At 45.3% G+C, this 19157-nt stretch overlaps 1 protein-coding gene and 1 pseudogene across 8 annotated transcripts in view; one reads left to right on the forward strand and one right to left on the reverse strand.

The window, feature by feature from the left end:
* Positions 1-19157, reverse strand: part of zdhhc14 (zDHHC palmitoyltransferase 14) — a 233197-nt gene that overhangs the window by 110818 nt on the left and 103222 nt on the right. For 6 of the 7 annotated variants that reach the window (XR_013578667.1, XM_078556851.1, XM_078556850.1 and 3 more), the window contains one exon: positions 2096-2251. The exons of the other annotated variant lie outside the window; for it this stretch is intronic. Coding sequence is in view for 5 of the 6 variants with exons in the window: in XM_078556851.1 (XP_078412977.1) it covers positions 2096-2251 (156 nt within the window). In the remaining variant the exon portion in view is untranslated. The remainder of the gene's footprint in view (positions 1-2095; positions 2252-19157) is intronic. 7 annotated transcript variants of the gene reach the window in all.
* On the forward strand, positions 10077-11194 carry LOC144689621 (small ribosomal subunit protein uS5 pseudogene; annotated as a pseudogene). Its single transcript, XR_013578668.1, has one exon. The product of XR_013578668.1 is annotated as a small ribosomal subunit protein uS5 pseudogene (transcript).

Genomic DNA, 19157 nt, shown 5'->3' on the forward strand with positions numbered 1-19157 from the left:
GCTGAGACCCCTGAGAATGGTGTCTGCAACTAGAGGTCTGACAAGCGCACCTTGCGGCAAGAGTACCTAAAGTAGTTGTCGGGATCCATCATACGCAAACTTAGGCACTGATACATGAATTCTAAATATACAATTTGGAACATCAGATTTCTATAGAGACTCTTCCAGAATGATTTTTCTCGGAAAGACACCAAAGTAATCAGAGAACTGAACTTTAGATATGCAAAGAAATTAAGTAGGAATTGCAACTGTAACATGTTAATCACAACAAAGTATAATTTTAAAATTAAGCACTCAATAATATTGGGGTATCATTTTTGCAATAAACAGTATTATTTATTTGTGGGAACAATGCCTGTAAGTGCTGAAGAATTGGATAAAATATGCAGTTATGAATTCAAGCAAGAGTGCAGTCACTACAATAATGACTTGATTTAATATTTAACATCACATTTGTCCACTGTACCCCTAACTAGCTTCAAAACATAAAGCCTTACTCAAAATCCTGCCCAAATGCCTTCTCGCTATTTAACTTATATGTACCTCATTGGTAAAGGGATTATACTTCTTGTGAAAGCATCTGTTATATTCGGCCTGAGAAAGGAGTCCAGGGCACCTACTACAGATTCCTGGCCAGCGATTCATTCCTGGAAAACCTACAATCTCTTGAATGCTGTAGGAGTACCTCTATTCTAATTCATTTCTCTATAAACAAGCCATTTTCCAGCAATGAAGTATTCATCACAACGTAAGATGTTATTGGTTTGATTCTCTAAAAAAGATCACATATTTTCAATCCAGAGAAAGAATGGTGTCAGATACAGTCCAATGTTGAACACTTAACACTTTTATTTGCTATTCTTAATAAACACACAATAGCAGTTTTAAAACTCACAAATCTAGATGTCTATTCCTGCAACGTTGATGGATTAACGATGGCCCTATCGTCATTTTAATAGTTAAAATTTCAAGAGCAACATTATATGATCTTAAGTTGAAAATACACTACACATATGGAATCTAATGTGTCCGCTTATAGGTTTTTTAAAAATCCCTGCAGCATTACAATACAAACTGAGCACATATAATTCTATTGCTAACATGACACGTTATGGTGTTGCAACCCACACAAGCTCAATATAGACAATCAGCAAAAAAACTGCACTAATTTTCTATTTCCCATCTCCATAGCAACACAAACATACCAAGTGCCATGTGAGTATATTACATCACTGTTACTCTATTATTCTATCGCATCACATGCAATAATTTGTTTCAATGGATAAAATTCACATTTTCAAAAAAACCATTTTAAATCACATAAAACACTGGATATAAATAAGACCTATGACAGAATTCAGTTGCTTACCAAATAATAAATTTCACAGAGAATCTGGCCAACTCAATGTACAATTTTTTAATCTATTTTTGAAGATTTTATTTTTTTTTAAAAAGTAACATTCTCAGTTCAGAAAAAACATCACAAAAGGCCCTATGTTTAATATTATCCTTTTCACTGAAGTAAAAACAGAATACTAGCTTGAAAGTTTTTGTATGCAAAAGCTCAAATCCATTAGCCCAATGTTAAGGGATGAATGACTGTGTTCTAGTCATTTTAAAATGCCAACAATTGCATCAGATAATCTAATATTGAAAATACACCACACACATGGACTCTCATATAATGTACAACTGGTCAAAAAGGTGGCCAGTTATGTAATGTACCTTAAGAAAAGTGGGTTAAGACATTTTTGGAAAGCTTAATTCCAAGCTGCAAAATACAGTGTACTTTTTCTACTTGGAATCTCTACATTAACTATTAAATATTTCAAGCCCATATATATGATATAATATAGACTAGGAAGCAACAATGGGTTAAAGTGATTTTAATTAATCTTACTTTATGTATAAGTGAGCAAAAATGTGAATATTAGATGATTATTTTGTAATTATACAACTCATCAAACTCTAAAATTCTGCAAAAAAACTCACATTTCCCTTTTAATGACAACATTTCAGTGTAATTAGGGGTCTAAAGCCCAAATTATTAGTATTTCTTTTTCTCTTGCCATGATACAATTTTTTAATTACTTACCTACACAATTGTCACAAAGGCTACAGTGAGAGGCACGTGGTGGCCGGAAGATCTTACAGGTAAAGCAGTACTTTAACTTGACCGTCTGCCCATTAATTATCACCTCTTTTGTTCTGGGGGGAGGTCGATAACCACCTCCTGAACCATTAGCGATATCTAAAAAAGAAAAAGGAAAGCAAATTTGAAAAGTTATTATTTTTCTGGAACTACTTGGTGTGTATTTAATTTATTTTGAAATGTAGGATGCCATTCCTCTTTCAAAAGTAAAGCTATCGATAACTTCTTGTGAAACTTAGAAGATGATTCAGCCTTAATGTTTACACAGACAAAAGGGACACTGAACTTTTAAATCTAAAGCAAAGCAAGAAATGAGCTATTTAAGCAGAATGTTTTATCCAGCAACAATTTACAATTTAGTTTTGGCTGTCTAACATAAAATGAATCAGCAATTGACTATTTAAACAGGATTGCATTCAATTATAGGAACAACAAAACACAAGAAACATGCCTGCTCTGCCATTCAAGAACCTCATCATTGATATGATCTTGGCCTCAGCCCCAGTTTCTTGCCTGTTCCCCATTAACCCTCGACTCCCTTATAGTTCAAAAACTTGTCCATCTCAGCCTTGAACATATTCAACGAGTCAGCCTTGAACATATTCAACGAGTCAGCCTTGAACATATTCAACGAGTCAGCCTTGAACATATTCAACGAGTCAGCCTTGAACATATTCAACGAGTCAGCCTTGAACATATTCAACGAGTCAGCCTTGAACATATTCAACGAGTCAGCCTTGAACATATTCAACGAGTCAGCCTTGAACATATTCAACGAGTCAGCCTTGAACATATTCAACGAGTCAGCCTTGAACATATTCAACGAGTCAGCCTTGAACATATTCAACGAGTCAGCCTTGAACATATTCAACGAGTCAGCCTTGAACATATTCAACGAGTCAGCCTTGAACATATTCAACGAGTCAGCCTTGAACATATTCAACGAGTCAGCCTTGAACATATTCAACGAGTCAGCCTTGAACATATTCAACGAGTCAGCCTTGAACATATTCAACGAGTCAGCCTTGAACATATTCAACGAGTCAGCCTTGAACATATTCAACGAGTCAGCCTTGAACATATTCAACGAGTCAGCCTTGAACATATTCAACGAGTCAGCCTTGAACATATTCAACGAGTCAGCCTTGAACATATTCAACGAGTCAGCCTTGAACATATTCAACGAGTCAGCCTTCACTGCTCTCTGACGTAGAAAATTCCAAAGAATCAGACCTCTTTAGAGAAGGGATTCCTCCTCATCTCCATCTTAAATGAGAGCCCCACCAATATGAAACTCTGCCCTAGTTCTAGTCTCCCCAATTGAGGGGAAATATCCTCTTAGCATCTACACTGCAACGCCCCCCCGCCCCCCCCCCCCCCCCACCGCACCCCAACCCCAAGAATCTTATATATTTCAATATCACCTCTCATTTTGCCAAATTCCAGGCAGCATAGGCCCAACCTTCTCAGCCTTTCCTCATAAGACAACCCATTCATACCAGCAATCAACATAATGAACCTTCTCTGAATTGCCTCCAATTATCCTCCTTAAGTAAGGAGACCAAAACTGTACACAGAACTCTAGTGGTCTCACCGACTCAAAGAATCGCAGAACTTTAGTGGCACAGGAGGCCATTCAGCCCATCGTGTCTGCACCAGCTCTCCAAATGAGCATTATGACCTAGTGCCATTGCCCTGCCTTTTCCCCGTACCCTTGCACATTGTTTCTTTTCAAATAATCATCCAATGCCCTCTTGAATGCCTCGATTGAACCTGCCTCCACCAAGCTTGCAGGTAGTGCATTCCAGACCCGAACCACTCGTTGTGAGAAAAAGTCTTTTCTCACGTCACATTTGCTTCTTTTGCAAATCACTTTAAATCCGTGCCCTATCGCTCTTGATCTTTTTACAAACTGGAACAGATTCACCCTATCTACTCTGTCTAGCCCCCTCATGATTTTGAGCATCTCTATCAAACCTCCTCTTAGCCGCCTTCTCTCTAAGGAGAATAGTCCCAACCTCTCCCATCTATCTTCATAGCTGAAGTTTCTCATCCCTGGAACCATTCTTGTACACCTCTCCTGCATTTTCTCCAATTAGTTCACATCCTTCCTATAATGTGGTGCCCAGAACTGTACACAATGCTCCAGCTGTGGTCTAACAACTGCTTTATATAAATTCAGCACAACCTCCTTGGTCTTGTACTCTCTGCCCCTATTAATAAAGCCCAGGATACTATATGCTTTATTAACTGCTCTCTCCACCTGTCCTGCCACCTTCAATGATCTATGCACATATACATCCAGGTCTTTCTGCTACTGCACCCCCTTCAAAACTTCACCCCTTATTTTATATTGTCTGTCCACGTTCTTCCTATCAAAATGCATCACCTCACACTTCTCTGCATTGAACCTCATCTGCCACCTATCTGCCCACTCCACCAGCTTGTCTATGTCCTTTTGAAGTTCTACACTGTCCTCCTCACAGTTTACAACACTCCGAAGCTTCCTATCATCTGCAAACCTTGAAATTGACCTGTGCACACCAAGACCTAGATCATTAATATATATCTGGAAAAGCAAGGGCCCTAATACCAATGTAAGATAAAAGCAAAATACTGTGAATGCTGGAAAGCTGAAACAAAAAGAAAAAATGCTGGGAAAACTCAGGTTTGACAGCATCTGTGGAGAGGAAGACAGAGTTAACGTTTCAAGTCCGTTATGACTCTTCTTCAGAGCCAATACCAATCCTTGGGGAACTCCACTACAAACCTTCCTCCAGCCCAAAAAATATCCATTGACCATTACTCTCTGCTTCCTATTTTTCAGCCAATTTTGTATCCACATTGTTACTGTCACTTTTCTTCCATGAGCAATAACTTTTCTCACAAGTCTGTTGTGTGGCACTGTGTCAAATGTCTTTTGAAAGTCCATGTACACCACATCAACAGCATTATCCTCATCAACCATTTCTGGCACCTCTTCAAAAAACTCCAGCAAGTTAGTTAAATGCAATTTCCCCTTTAGAAATCTATGCTGGCTCTTCCTTATCAATCCATATTTTACCATGTGTCTACTAATTCTATCCCAAATAATTGTTTCTAGAATCTTGCCCACCACTGAAGTTAAACTGACTGATCTGTAATTGCTGGGCTTAGGCTTAGCCTTGCAACCTTTTTTGAATTATGGTGTAATGTTTACAATTCTCCAGTCCTCTGGCACCTACCCCAAGTCTAGGGAAGACTGAAAAATTATGGTCAGTGCCCCTGCAACTTCTACTCTCACTTCCTTCAATATCCTTGGATGCATCCTGTCCGGTCCCAGTGCCTTGTCAACTTTAAGTACCTATTCAACACTTCCTCCTTAGCAATTGTGAACCTTTCCAGTGACAGAGTTTCCTTGTCTGACACCATGGCCTGGGTAGCATCTACCTTCTTGGTAAAGACGGATGCAAAGCATTCATTTAATACCTCAGCCGTGGCACCTTCATCCATGTGTAAACTCCCTTTTAGGTCCCTAATTGGCCCTACTCCTCCTTTTACCACCCTTTTACTATTTATATGCCTATAGAAGACTTTGGGATTCCCCTTTATGTTGGCTGCCAGTCTTTATTCATAATCCATCTTCACTTCACTATTATGTTTTTTCACCTCTCCTATGAACCTTTTGTATTCTTCTTGGTTCTCAATTGTATTTTCTACCTAACACTTGTCATAAGCACACTTTTGCTTCTTTATCTTAATTTCTATCTCCTTTTTCATCCAGGGAGCTCTGGGTTTATTTGGCTTACCTTTCCCTTTCAATGGAATATACTTTGACTGTGCCTGAACCAATTCTTTTTTGAAGGTAGTCCATTGTTCAGCTATAGTTTTTCCCGCCAATCTTTCATTCCAGTCTATCTGGCCCAACTCTGTTCTTGCCCCATGGAAGTTGGTTCTCATCCAGTCAATTATTCTTACACTGGGTTACCTATTGTCCTTTTCTATCATCATCCTAAAACCTACAATACAATGATCACTGTTTCCTAAATGCTCCCCAATAATACTTGATCTACTTAGTCCACCTCATTTCCAAGAACCAGGTTCAACAGTGCATCTTTTCTTGTTGGATTGGACACATACTGCTGTAGAAAATTTTCCTGAACACTATCAAGGGACTTTTGCCCCTCTCAGCCGTTTACACCACCACTGTCCCAGTCTACATTTGGGTAATTAAAGTCCCCCATTATAGCTACTCTTTAACGCTTGAATGTCTCTGCAATTTCCCTGCAGATTTGTTCTTCTACATCCTTCTCACTAGTTGGCAGTCTATAGACTCTTCTGAGTAATCTAATTGCACCCTTTTTGTTGCTTAGCAATACAATTTTAGAGCTGTACAATTTGAGCAAGACTTCCTGACATTTGCACTCCACAACCCCTTGAAATCAAGGCCAACATTCCATTTGTCTTCCTAGTTACTATGCTAACCTTTTGACACTCAGATCCTCTGTACCTGCAGCATTCTGTAGTCTCTTTCTATTTAAATAATATTTTGATTTTCTCTTTTGCCTAACAAAGTGAATCTCATGTATTCCCACATTATACTCCATCTGTCAAAATTTTTGCCCACTTACTTAACCTATCTATAACCCCTTGAGATTCATTGTGTTCTCCTCACAACTTACTTTCCCACATATCTTTGTACCATCAGAAAATTTGGCTACAATGCACTCGGTCCATTTATCCAAATCTTAAGCATAGATTGTAAATTGTTGAGGCTCCAGCATTGAACCCTGTGGCACCTCATTAGTTAGTTTGCCAACCTGAAAGTAACCCATTGATCCCTACTCTATGTTTTCTATTATTTAGCTAATCTTCTATCTGCGCTAATATTGGCAATGGTTTGTGTCGGGAAGCAATAGAACGTGCCCAGGATGTATGTCAATTCTGGATTGAACATCATACGTTGCGGGTCCAATTGGTCGGTGGCTTTTGGCAGGTGGGACTTCCACCCCCGTAGTTCTTGATCCCAGGTAAAGCCTGCCGCTGTCAAGTTAAGTACCTAAGTGGCAGTTAAAACGGAGGGCTTTCCCTCAAAGTGGCAACATGGGACTTATGTTGACTCTCCAGCAAGCAGGCAAGACTCCCATCACCTTCATTAAATACCACCCTTCATACTTTTGTACTTGTCTTTATTTAAGTTTAACACACTCATTTCAGACCCAGGTTTCTCACCCTCAGATTGGGAAATTCTACCATGTTATGATCACTCTTGCCTAGATGACCCATTCTTTGTCAAACATGATTTTCCTTTCATAAAACCGTGTTGACTCTGCTTGACTGTATTTCTATGATTTTCTATTTATCCAGCTATTGCTTCCTTAATAATGAATTCAAACATTTTCCCAGTGACAGATGTTAAGCTAACTGGCCTATAGTTTCCTATTTTCTATCTCCCTCCTTTCTTCAATAGGGATCTCTTCCCATACTGAATTTCCATAATTCTATGAAAACTCTCCTTTATTGAGGCTGAATCCATGAAGTAGTTGAGAGATGTTGGTGCTGAGCTCAGTTTAGGTCAATCTTCCCTGCAAGAAGTGCTCCCGAACACTGCCCTTTGTGTGATTTCTCACTTTGGTTCAGTGGGTTCGTGCTGACTGGTTTTGATGTGTGAAGATCAAGTACAAAGATATGCCATTTAGAGTTGTCACCTCCACACAGAACCAGAGTTCCAGGAAATAGGGAGGGAGATTGGGCCAATTAAAAGCATCAACTAGGGAGTCTGACTGCACCTTGGGAATTCTGGTTATAGTTTCAGGGTAAATATCAGCAGTTTATAAGATTACTACGAGTCACAGTAAATAGTTCAGAAAGAATAAAAGAGCTATTGCACTACCTGGTGTATTTTATAGACCACCAGCTAGTGGGAAATAAATAAGGAAACAGATTTGCAGGGAAATTACTCACACATGAAAGAAGGATAGAGTAGTCATAATAGGATATTTTAACTATTGAATGGGGCAGGCAGAGAAGGAATTCCTGAAGACTGTTCAGGAGAATTTTCTTGTTCACCCTGTTTCCTATCCAATGAGAAAGAGGAATCACTGGAGATGGTCCTGGGGAATAAAGTGGGTCAAGTAGAGTATGTCATAGTGGGGGAATAACACTTAATTGGAGGGCGGCTAATTTCAGCAAATTGAAAAGGCACCGGGCTCGCGTGGTATTAAGTCAAAGACTGGCGGGTAGAAATGTAATAGAGCAACGGGTGACCTTTAAAGAGGAGAAAAGAAAGGCAACCAAAGCCAGCACTCACTGCATTATGAAGGAGTTAGGGACTCCTTCATAAGTTAGGATGAAGCACAAAAAACAACATATGACAGATGTCAACTTGATAATAAGGGAGAATCAGGCTGAATAAAAAAAGTCAAGAGGAGAGGTGAAAACGGAGATTAAAGGGCAAAGAGACAGCAAGTTGACAGCTAGCATAAATGGGAAATTCAAAAGTATAGGCACATTAACAGTGAAAGTTCAGTCAGAGGAATGGCGGAGCTGATTAGCACCCAAAATGGAGGCCTATCTTTGGAGGCAGAAGGCGTGGTTAAGGTACTAAGTCAACTACACATGTGCAGGAAATGTTGTGACACAAATAAACACCACCTTTGGAATAAGGGGACTCCCACTTATTACAGAGTGGTGAAGAGAGATCCCATGGGATACAGGAGAAGGGGGCAAGTTGGATCCAAAAGAGGCTCAGCAACAGGAAACAAAGGGTAATGGCCAATGGATGTTTTTGCAAAAGGAAAGCAGTTTCCAGTGGTGTTCCATAGGGCTCAGTATTGGGGTTCTTGCTGTTGTATATATTAATGATTTGGACTTAAATGTAGGAAGCATGATTGGGCGCTAATCAGCTCTGCCATTCCTCTGAATGACCTTTCACTGTTAATATGCCTATACTTTTGAATTTCCCATTTATGTTAGCTGCCAATTTACTGTCTCTTTGCCCTTTAATTTCCTTTTTCACCTTTCCTTGATTTTTAAAATTCAGTCTGATTCTCCCTTGTATTATCAAGTTAATGTCAGATGACACAAAAATTGGCGGTGTAGCTGATAGCAAAAAGGATAGCTGTCATCTCCAAAACGATATCAATGGTTCAGTTGAGTGGGCAGAAAAGTGGCAAATGGAATTCAAGCCAGAAAATATGAGGCAATGCATTTGGGGAGGGTAAACAGAGCAAGGGAATATTCCAGAAATGGGAGGATGCAGAGAGGGGTTGAGGAAGTGAGAGACCTTGGAGTGCATGTCCACAGGTCCCTGAAGGTGGCAAGATAGGCAGATAAGGTGGTAAAGAAAGCATAAGGAATGCTTTCCTTTATTGGACGAAGTATTGAATACAAAAGCAGGGATGTAATGATTGATCTGTATAAAACGCTAGGCCTCAGCTGGAATTTTGTGTACAGTTCTGGTCACCACACTACAGAAAGGATATGATTGGTCTGGAGAAGGTACAGAAGAGACTTTCAAGAATATTGCCAGGGCTTAAAAATTACAGCTATGAGGAAAGATTGGATCGGCTAGGATTGTTTTCCTTAGAACAGAGGAGGCTGAGGGGTGACCTAATTGAGGTGTACAAAATTATAAGGGGCCTAGATAGAGTAAACAGGGAAGCCCTGTTTTCCCTAGCTGAGGGGGTCAATTACCAGGGCTCATAGATTTAAGGTGAATGGTAGAAGGATTAGAGGGGACATGAGGAACACTTTTTCACCCAGATGGTAGTAGGCATTTGGAATTCACTGCCTAAATTGGTGATTGAGGCTGAAACACTCAACTCATTTACAAGGCGCTTGGATCGGCACCTGAAATGCTATAACCTGCAAGGCCACGGACCAAGTGCTAGAAAGTGAGATTGAAAATGAGTGGCTAGTTTCTTTTCTTCTCTTTTTTGCCGGTGCAGACATGATAGGCTGAATGGCCTCTTTCTGTGCCATAACTTTTCTATGGCTCTATGGAATTTCTTCTCTCAAAGGGTTAGTAAACTTTGGAACTTGCTACCCCAGAGAACAGCGGAGGCTGGGTCATTGAATATATTCAAAGCTGGGTTAGGCAGGTTTTTGATCTAAGGGAATCGAGGGCTTCAGGGAGCTGGCATGAAAATGGAGTTAAGGCCATGAGCAGATCAGCCATGACCTTATTGAATGGTGGAGCAGGCTCAAGGGGCTAAATGGCAATTATCACCAAATGGCGGACGACGCCGGTGGTAGAGGAGGTTTCCGCGGTGGCTTTGGCTCTGGTGGCCGTGGGCGGGGCCGAGGCCGTGGTGCTCGTGGTGGAAAGGCTGAAGATAAGGAGTGGGTGCCAGTAACTAAGCTTGGGCGGTTGGTAAAGGATATGAAGATCAAAACTCTGGAGGAAATTTACCTCTTCTCCCTTCCTATCAAGGAGTCTGAAATCATTGACTTCTTCCTGGGATCGGCCTTGAAGGACGAGGTTCTCAAGATCATGCCTGTCCAGAAGCAAACCCGTGCTGGTCAATGCACAAGGTTCAAGGCTTTTGTTGCTATTGGTGACTATAACGGACATGTTGGACTGGGTGTCAAGTGTTCCAAGGAAGTGGCCACTGCCATTCGTGGAGCGATTATTCTGGCGAAGCTGTCAATCATCCCTGTAAGGTGGGGTTACTGGGGTAACAAAATTGGAAAGCCACATACCGTACCATGCAAGGTGACTGGTCGTTGCAGTTCAGTCTTGGTGCGTCTTATCCCTGCACCTCGTGGTACTGGTATTGTCTCAGCCCCTGTACCCAAGAAACTGCTTCAGATGGCTGGTATCGACGATTGCTACACCTCAGCCAGAGCCACACTGGGCAACTTTGCAAAAGCTACTTTTGATGCCATCTCTAAGACCTACAGTTACCTGACCCCAGATCTGTGGAAAGAGACTGTGTTTACCAAGGCCCCATACCAGGAATTCACTGATCATCTGGCCAAGACCCACACCCGTGTGTCTGTCCAAAGGTCCCAGTCGGCTGTTGCTCCAGCAACATAAAAGTGTTTTATACAAAGAATAAATGGCCTACTCCTGCTCCTAGTTATGTTCTTATGCAGATTAATTGTGGCAGCAGGAATACAATAGCATAATGATTATGTTACTAGCCTGTACTAATGATCTAGATTGGATTTCCCAGACACCGTGGAGGTGGGGATAGAGGTGGAGGGCCCAGGAATTAGAGGAGAAGTTGCGCCGGACAGTTCCCCAATGCATTCCCATTGCCTGGGAACTTTCTCAGGGCCAAACCAGTAACAGGATTGGCTATCCGCTCCACAGAGGCGGGAAGCCAATTAAGAAAGACTTTGTGGCATCACTGAAATTTTCCACTGGCAAAGTTGCCCTTCCGGTGTCTGCACAGACTGCCAGCTCATTGGATGCGGCCTCCCTATGGTAGGTCGGCCGGGTGGGGTAGGGTCAATGGTGGAATTATAGCCAGAGACTCCATTCTCCAATGATGAGGCTGTGTGGATGAAAGGCTCCATTCGCAGCTGCATCTGATCCTGTGGAATTTCACCTCCATCCCGATAACCCTACTAGCTTATGGATCTTCAGAACAGTCCTTCTGTGTTAACCAGCAGGGATGTTTCCTTGTTGAGGCATCCTCACAGTCCCCAACTTGTCGGGGCAATGCCCATATCTCATCGTGGGGCTGCCAAAGTTCTGGAAGCAGTAACAAGTATCCCAGAGCGTCCTTTGGAAAATGCCAGGACAGGCACACAAGGAAGCTAAAAACATTTTAGGCACATTACAGAAAAATTTCACATGCAAACTACTTTTAAAACAAATCACTGATGATGCATATTTCTGCGTAAAGGACCATAAATGGAAAATAAGGACAACCAAATGAAAAAAAATGCAACTAATTATTTTGCAACAATACTGCCAATAGAAATTTCTGAGAACTTACGGCAAACCTAATGGACAAACGGCTACTATCAATCTTAAGTGAAATGATAAAGGCAAAATACTGCGGATGCTAGAAATCTGTTTAAGTTAAATTTGTTTAAGTAAAATGAGCTGTAGTGTTAACATTAACTCGACTGCATGCAAGAGCATGATATAAAACCAATTACCATTTGTGACTAATGGCAGTCTCATTCAGGGGAGGAAAATGATGACTTTTCTGAAAAATGAGTAATGGACAGACATAGATAGACTAGGAAAATGGGCAGACTCTTGACAGATGAAATTTAATGCACAGAAATGTGAAATGATGCATTTTGGAAAGAAGATGGCGGAGAGGCAAAAAAGTTAAATGGCACAATTTATAAGGGAGGGCAGTAACAGAGACACCTTGGGGTTCACAAACACAAATCTTTGAAGATGGTGTTGTAAGGTGTTGGCGTAGTTCGGTAGGTCTTAAGGTATTTGTGGCCTTAGGTAGTTCAACAATAAGTATTAACTACTAGAAACTATATACATGGGTACAGTAAAGGTCCAAGCCAGGAGCTGTCTCCATGCTTAGGTCTACACACTGCTCTGTCCAATGCTACACTGAACCATAGGTACAGGTCATGTGTTCTCTTTATATCACTGTGTGGGTAGTGCTGCATTAAGTCCCATGTCAACCCTTTATATGCCAGGGCCTTATACGATAGATGGCAGGCCAAATTGATAAGGCTTTCAAAACAGTTCATGGAATTCTGGGCTTTATAAATAGAGGCATCGAGTTCAAAAGCAAGGAAGTTATGCTAAATCTTTATAAAACACTGGTTTGTCACAGGCCCCAGCCTAATTCATGGCACCAGACTTTAGGAAGGATCTGAAGGCCTTGGAGAGGGTGCAGAAGAGATTTAATAGAATGGTACCAGGGATGATGGGCTTCAGTTCTGTGTAAAGACTAGAGAAACTGGACTTGTTCTAAATGGAGCAGAAAGGTTAAGAGGAGGATAATAAAGGTGGGTTTTGACAGAGTAAACAAGGAGAAACTACATCCATTGGCAGCTGGATCGGTAACCAGATGACACAGATTTAAGATAATTGACAAAAGAACCAAAGAAGAGACGAAGGGGCAACTTTTAAACAGATGCTTTCAAGATTCTAAGTAGAATGTACCAATGTTGGGAGGGGGCACAGAAGAACTCACAGTTAAACAAAAATAAATTAATCTGTGCTAGCACCAGTCTCATCCATCTCTTAGTTCTCTCCACAAACTCTACTCTGAAGCACAGTCAGGCACCAGCTGTAAGCGTTTCATTTCGAGTCCAGGATCCAATTCTGTCTCCCTTGTATTGTCCCATTGAACTCAATCTCAATCTCCAGCACTTGCTTTCTTCAGCCCCCTCACTTAAATTTTCATTGACTCAAATCTCTTCAGATCTTATATTCATTCCCAAGCTCTTTTTTTGCTTAGCTCAGATCAGCTAAAATGAAAACATTTATTTTTGTTCCTCAGGCTCCTTTGCTATGGATACTTTACGATCCATACAACTATTCCAACTACCCAACAGCTCTTTTGAGCTCAGGTCACATAAAACATGTAAGGAACATACATGGGCTTCAAAATTGTGGGAATAATGCAGGGGTTTGTATGATCTTAACACTGGCAGCACTAGTGTTTTGAAGCCACTGCTGGTATTCTGGAACCCCACACTCCAGCAAAGGCCTTAACAGAACAACTTGCATTGACATAGTGCATTAAAACCTCCCAAAGCACAGGGGCATAATAAAACAAAATAGGACACTGTGCCAGATAAGGAGATATTAGGTCAGGTGGCTAAAAGCTTGGGCAAAGAAACAGATTTTAAAGGAGGAAAGTTAGGTAGGAAGATGGAGATTGAGAGGTTTAGGGAGGGAATTCCAAAGTTTAGGGCAGGAAACTGAACCAGCAATAGTGAAGCAATTAAAATTGGGAATGCTCAAAAGGCCAGAATTAGAGGGGCACAGTTATCTCGGAGGGTTGTGGGGCTGGAGGAGATTATTGAAACTGGGAGAGGTTAAGACATAAAGGAATTTGCAAATAAGAATGAGAAGTTTAAAATTGAGACATTGACTGCTGCTTAAGCAATGTAGTTTTGTGAGCACAGGTATGATGGGTGAATGGGATTTGATGCGAGTTAGGACATGGGTTTTGGATGACTTCAGGTTTATAGAGGGTGGAACATGGGGAGCCAGCCAGGAATGCATTGAATAATCAAGTTTAGAGGTAACAAAGGCATGGATAAAGGTTTCAACAGCAGATACGCTAAGGCAGGGGCAAGATTGGACAATGTTACAGAGGTGGAAATAGGTGGGAACAAGAACAAGGTTTTGAGCTAATTGCATGATTCACCATGGTGCAGGGTGCCATTGATTGCTCACACATTACTTTGCATGCTTCCCAAATGAACTCTGCCATATTCATCAACAGAGAAGGAATCCATTTCCTGAACGTGCAACCGATCTACGGCCATAGCAACACATCTTAAAGGTATACTCCTTCAACAGCACCTTCCAAACCCACAGCCTCTGCCAACTTGAAGGACAAGGGCAGCGGATGCCTGGGAACACCACCACCTGCAAATTCCCCTCCAAGCCACACACCATCCTGATTTGAAACTATAATACCGTTCCTTCACTGTCGCTGGGTCAAAATCCTGGACCTCCTTTCCTTACAACGTTGTGGGTGTACCTACACTACATGGACAGCACTGGTTCAAGAAGGCAGCCCACCACCACCTTCTCAAGGGCAATAAAAATGCTGGCTTAGCCAGCAAAGCCCATGATGCATAAAAGAAGAAACAATAAAATAAATGCGCACTATCCTGGCATCAGCAACGATTCTTTCATTCTGCTCCACCTGTATTTGATCTAGCGCAACAAACCAAACGTTGACTACTGATGAACAAGGTTAATGCCATGGTTCTGGACTGCGGCGCAGAGCCTACACATACCTGCACATCAGGCCTACAATGACAGCCGTACTGCCACAAGGAATATTATAGAACAAATTGTTGCCATCCTCCAGGAATGCTTCCACTGCCGGGACCACTCAAGTTCTGCAGTACTCAAGTGAATGACTATTGAGGTCTCAGATAGTATATCACATGCTACATAAACTGATCATTATGAGGAAGCAGTCTTGCCACCATCTATCAGGCAAGAAACTGAGGAGGAACATGAGGGTGAGTAAGTGCAAGAGGAAGTAATGGGAGTTCAAAAGCATTCAGCTGTTTTAAAATATTTTTGCATCGGTAACAAGTGTGGCACCTGGGCAGAGAGAGAGAGGAAAGAGAGAAAAAAAAGAGAGGAGAGACAGAAAAGAGAGGGGAGAGACAGAGAGAGAGAAAGGAGAGAAAGGAGAGAGAGAGAAAGGAGAGAGAGAGTCCGAGAGAGGGAGGGGCGAGAGAGAGACAGAGAGAGGGAGGAGAGAGAGAGTCCGAGAGAGGGAGGAGAGAGAGGGGCCAGAGACAGGGAGTCCGAGAGAGGGAGGGGCCAGAGAGAGACAGAGAGAGGGTCCGAGAGAGAGGGTCCGAGAGAGAGGGTCCGAGAGAGAGAGTCCGAGAGAGAGAGTCCGAGAGAGAGAGTCCGAGAGAGAGAGTCCGAGAGAGAGAGTCCGAGAGAGAGAGTCCGAGAGAGAGAGTCCGAGAGAGAGAGTCCGAGAGAGAGAGTCCGAGAGAGAGAGTCCGAGAGAGAGAGTCCGAGAGAGAGAGTCCGAGAGAGAGAGTCCGAGAGAGAGAGTCCGAGAGAGAGAGTCCGAGAGAGAGAGTCCGAGAGAGAGAGTCCGAGAGAGAGAGTCCGAGAGAGAGAGTCCGAGAGAGAGAGTCCGAGAGAGAGAGTCCGAGAGAGAGAGTCCGAGAGAGAGAGTCCGAGAGAGAGAGTCCGAGAGAGAGAGTCCGAGAGAGAGAGTCCGAGAGAGAGAGTCCGAGAGAGAGAGTCCGAGAGAGAGAGTCCGAGAGAGAGAGTCCGAGAGAGAGAGTCCGAGAGAGAGAGTCCGAGAGAGAGAGTCCGAGAGAGAGAGTCCGAGAGAGAGAGTCCGAGAGAGAGAGTCCGAGAGAGAGAGTCCGAGAGAGAGAGTCCGAGAGAGAGAGTCCGAGAGAGAGAGTCCGAGAGAGAGAGTCCGAGAGAGAGAGTCCGAGAGAGAGAGTCCGAGAGAGAGAGTCCGAGAGAGAGAGTCCGAGAGAGAGAGTCCGAGAGAGAGAGTCCGAGAGAGAGAGTCCGAGAGAGAGAGTCCGAGAGAGAGAGTCCGAGAGAGAGAGTCCGAGAGAGAGAGTCCGAGAGAGAGAGTCCGAGAGAGAGAGTCCGAGAGAGAGAGTCCGAGAGAGAGAGTCCGAGAGAGAGAGTCCGAGAGAGAGAGTCCGAGAGAGAGAGTCCGAGAGAGAGAGTCCGAGAGAGAGAGTCCGAGAGAGAGAGTCCGAGAGAGAGAGTCCGAGAGAGAGAGTCCGAGAGAGAGAGTCCGAGAGAGAGAGTCCGAGAGAGAGAGTCCGAGAGAGAGAGGGGCCAGAGAGAGAGAGCGAGAGAGGGAGGGGCCAGAGAGAGAGCGCGAGAGAGGGAGGAGAGAGAGAGCGCGAGAGAGAGAGAGCGCGAGAGAGGGAGAGAGCGCGAGAGAGGGAGGAGAGAGAGAGCGCGAGAGAGGGAGGAGAGAGCGCGAGAGAGGGAGGAGAGAGAGAGAGCGCGAGAGAGGGAGCGAGAGAGAGAGTGCGAGAGAGAGAGGAGAGAGAGAGAGAGCGCGAGAGAGGGAGGAGAGAGAGAGAGAGCGCGAGAGAGGGAGGAGAGAGAGCGAGAGAGAGAGGAGAAAGAGAGAGCGAGAGAGAGAGGAGAAAGAGAGCGCGAGAGAGAGAGGAGAAAGAGAGCGCGAGAGAGAGAGGAGAGAGAGAGAGCGCGAGAGAGAGGAGAAGGAGAGCGCGAGAGAGAGGAAGGAGAGCGCGAGAGAGAGGAAGGAGAGCGCGAGAGAGAGGAAGGAGAGCGCGAGAGAGAGGAAGGAGAGCGCGAGAGAGAGGAAGGAGAGCGCGAGAGAGAGGAAGGAGAGCGCGAGAGAGAGGAAGGAGAGCGCGAGAGAGAGGAAGGAGAGCGCGAGAGAGAGGAAGGAGAGCGCGAGAGAGAGGAAGGAGAGCGCGAGAGAGAGGAAGGAGAGCGCGAGAGAGAGGAAGGAGAGCGCGAGAGAGAGGAAGGAGAGCGCGAGAGAGAGGAAGGAGAGCGCGAGAGAGAGGAAGGAGAGCGCGAGAGAGAGGAAGGAGAGCGCGAGAGAGAGGAAGGAGAGCGCGAGAGAGAGGAAGGAGAGCGCGAGAGAGAGGAAGGAGAGCGCGAGAGAGAGGAAGGAGAGCGCGAGAGAGAGGAAGGAGAGCGCGAGAGAGAGGAAGGAGAGCGCGAGAGAGAGGAAGGAGAGCGCGAGAGAGAGGAAGGAGAGCGCGAGAGAGGAAGGAGAGCGCGAGAGAGAGGAAGGAGAGCGCGAGAGAGAGGAAGGAGAGCGCGAGAGAGAGGAAGGAGAGCGAGAGAGAGGAGGAGAGCGCGAGAGAGAGGAGGAGAGCGCGAGAGAGAGGGAGAGAGAGAGAGCGCGAGAGAGGAGGAGAGAGAGAGCGCGAGAGAGGGAGGAGAGAGAGAGCGCGAGAGAGGGAGGAGAGAGAGAGAGAGAGAGAGCGCGAGAGAGGGAGGAGAGAGAGAGCGCGAGAGAGGAGGAGAGAGAGAGCGCGAGAGAGGAGGAGAGAGAGCGCGAGAGAGGGAGGAGAGAGAGAGCGCGAGAGAGGGAGGAGAGAGAGAGAGAGAGAGAGCGCGCGAGAGAGGGAGAGAGGGCGAGAGAGCGCGAGAGCGAGGGAGAGAGAGAGAGCGAGAGAGGGAGGAGAGAGAGAGCGAGAGAGGGAGGAGAAAAGAGAGAGGGAGAGAGGGAGGAGAGAGAGAGAGGAGAGAGGGAGGAGAGAGAGAGAGAGGCGAGAGAGGGAGGAGAGAGAGAGAGAGAGAGCGCGAGAGAGGGAGGAGAGCGCGAGAGAGAGGAAGGAGAGCGCGAGAGAGAGGGAGGAGAGCGCGAGAGAGAGGGAGGAGAGCGCGAGAGAGAGGGAGGAGAGCGCGAGAGAGAGGGAGGAGAGCGCGAGAGAGAGGAGGAGAGCGCGAGAGAGAGGGAGGAGAGCGCGAGAGAGAGGGAGAGAGCGCGAGAGAGAGGGAGGAGAGCGCGAGAGAGAGGGAGGAGAGCGCGAGAGAGAGGAGGAGAGCGCGAGAGAGAGGGAGGAGAGCGCGAGAGAGAGGAGGAGAGCGCGAGAGAGAGGGAGGAGAGCGCGAGAGGGAGGGAGAGCGCGAGAGGGAGGGAGGAGAGCGCGAGAGGGAGGGAGGAGAGCGCGAGAGGGAGGGAGGAGAGCGCGAGAGGGAGGGAGGAGAGCGCGAGAGAGAGGGAGGAGAGCGCGAGAGAGAGGGAGGAGAGCGCGAGAGAGAGGGAGGAGAGCGCGAGAGAGGGAGGAGAGCGAGAGAGAGGAGGAGAGCGCGAGAGGGAGGGAGGAGAGCGCGAGAGAGGAGGGAGGAGAGCGCGAGAGAGAGGGAGGAGAGCGCGAGAGAGAGGGAGGAGAGCGCGAGAGAGAGGGAGGAGAGCGCGAGAGAGAGGGAGGAGAGCGCGAGAGAGAGGGAGGAGAGCGCGAGAGAGAGGGAGGAGAGCGCGAGAGAGAGGGAGGAGAGCGCGAGAGAGAGGGAGGAGAGCGCGAGAGAGAGGGAGGAGAGCGCGAGAGAGAGGGAGGAGAGCGCGAGAGAGAGGGAGGAGAGCGCGAGAGAGAGGGAGGAGAGCGCGAGAGAGAGGGAGGAGAGCGCGAGAGAGAGGGAGGAGAGCGCGAGAGAGAGGGAGGAGAGCGCGAGAGAGAGGGAGGAGAGCGCGAGAGAGAGGGAGGAGAGCGCGAGAGAGAGGAGGAGAGCGCGAGAGAGAGGGAGGAGAGCGCGAGAGAGAGGGAGGAGAGCGCGAGAGAGAGGAGGAGAGCGCGAGAGAGAGGGAGGAGAGCGCGAGAGAGAGGGAGGAGAGCGCGAGAGAGAGGGAGGAGAGCGCGAGAGAGAGGGAGGAGAGCGCGAGAGAGAGGGAGGAGAGCGCGAGAGAGA

This window comes from Cetorhinus maximus, chromosome 14 (genome assembly GCF_964194155.1).
Source record: "Cetorhinus maximus chromosome 14, sCetMax3.hap1.1, whole genome shotgun sequence".
NCBI lineage: Eukaryota > Metazoa > Chordata > Chondrichthyes > Lamniformes > Cetorhinidae > Cetorhinus > Cetorhinus maximus.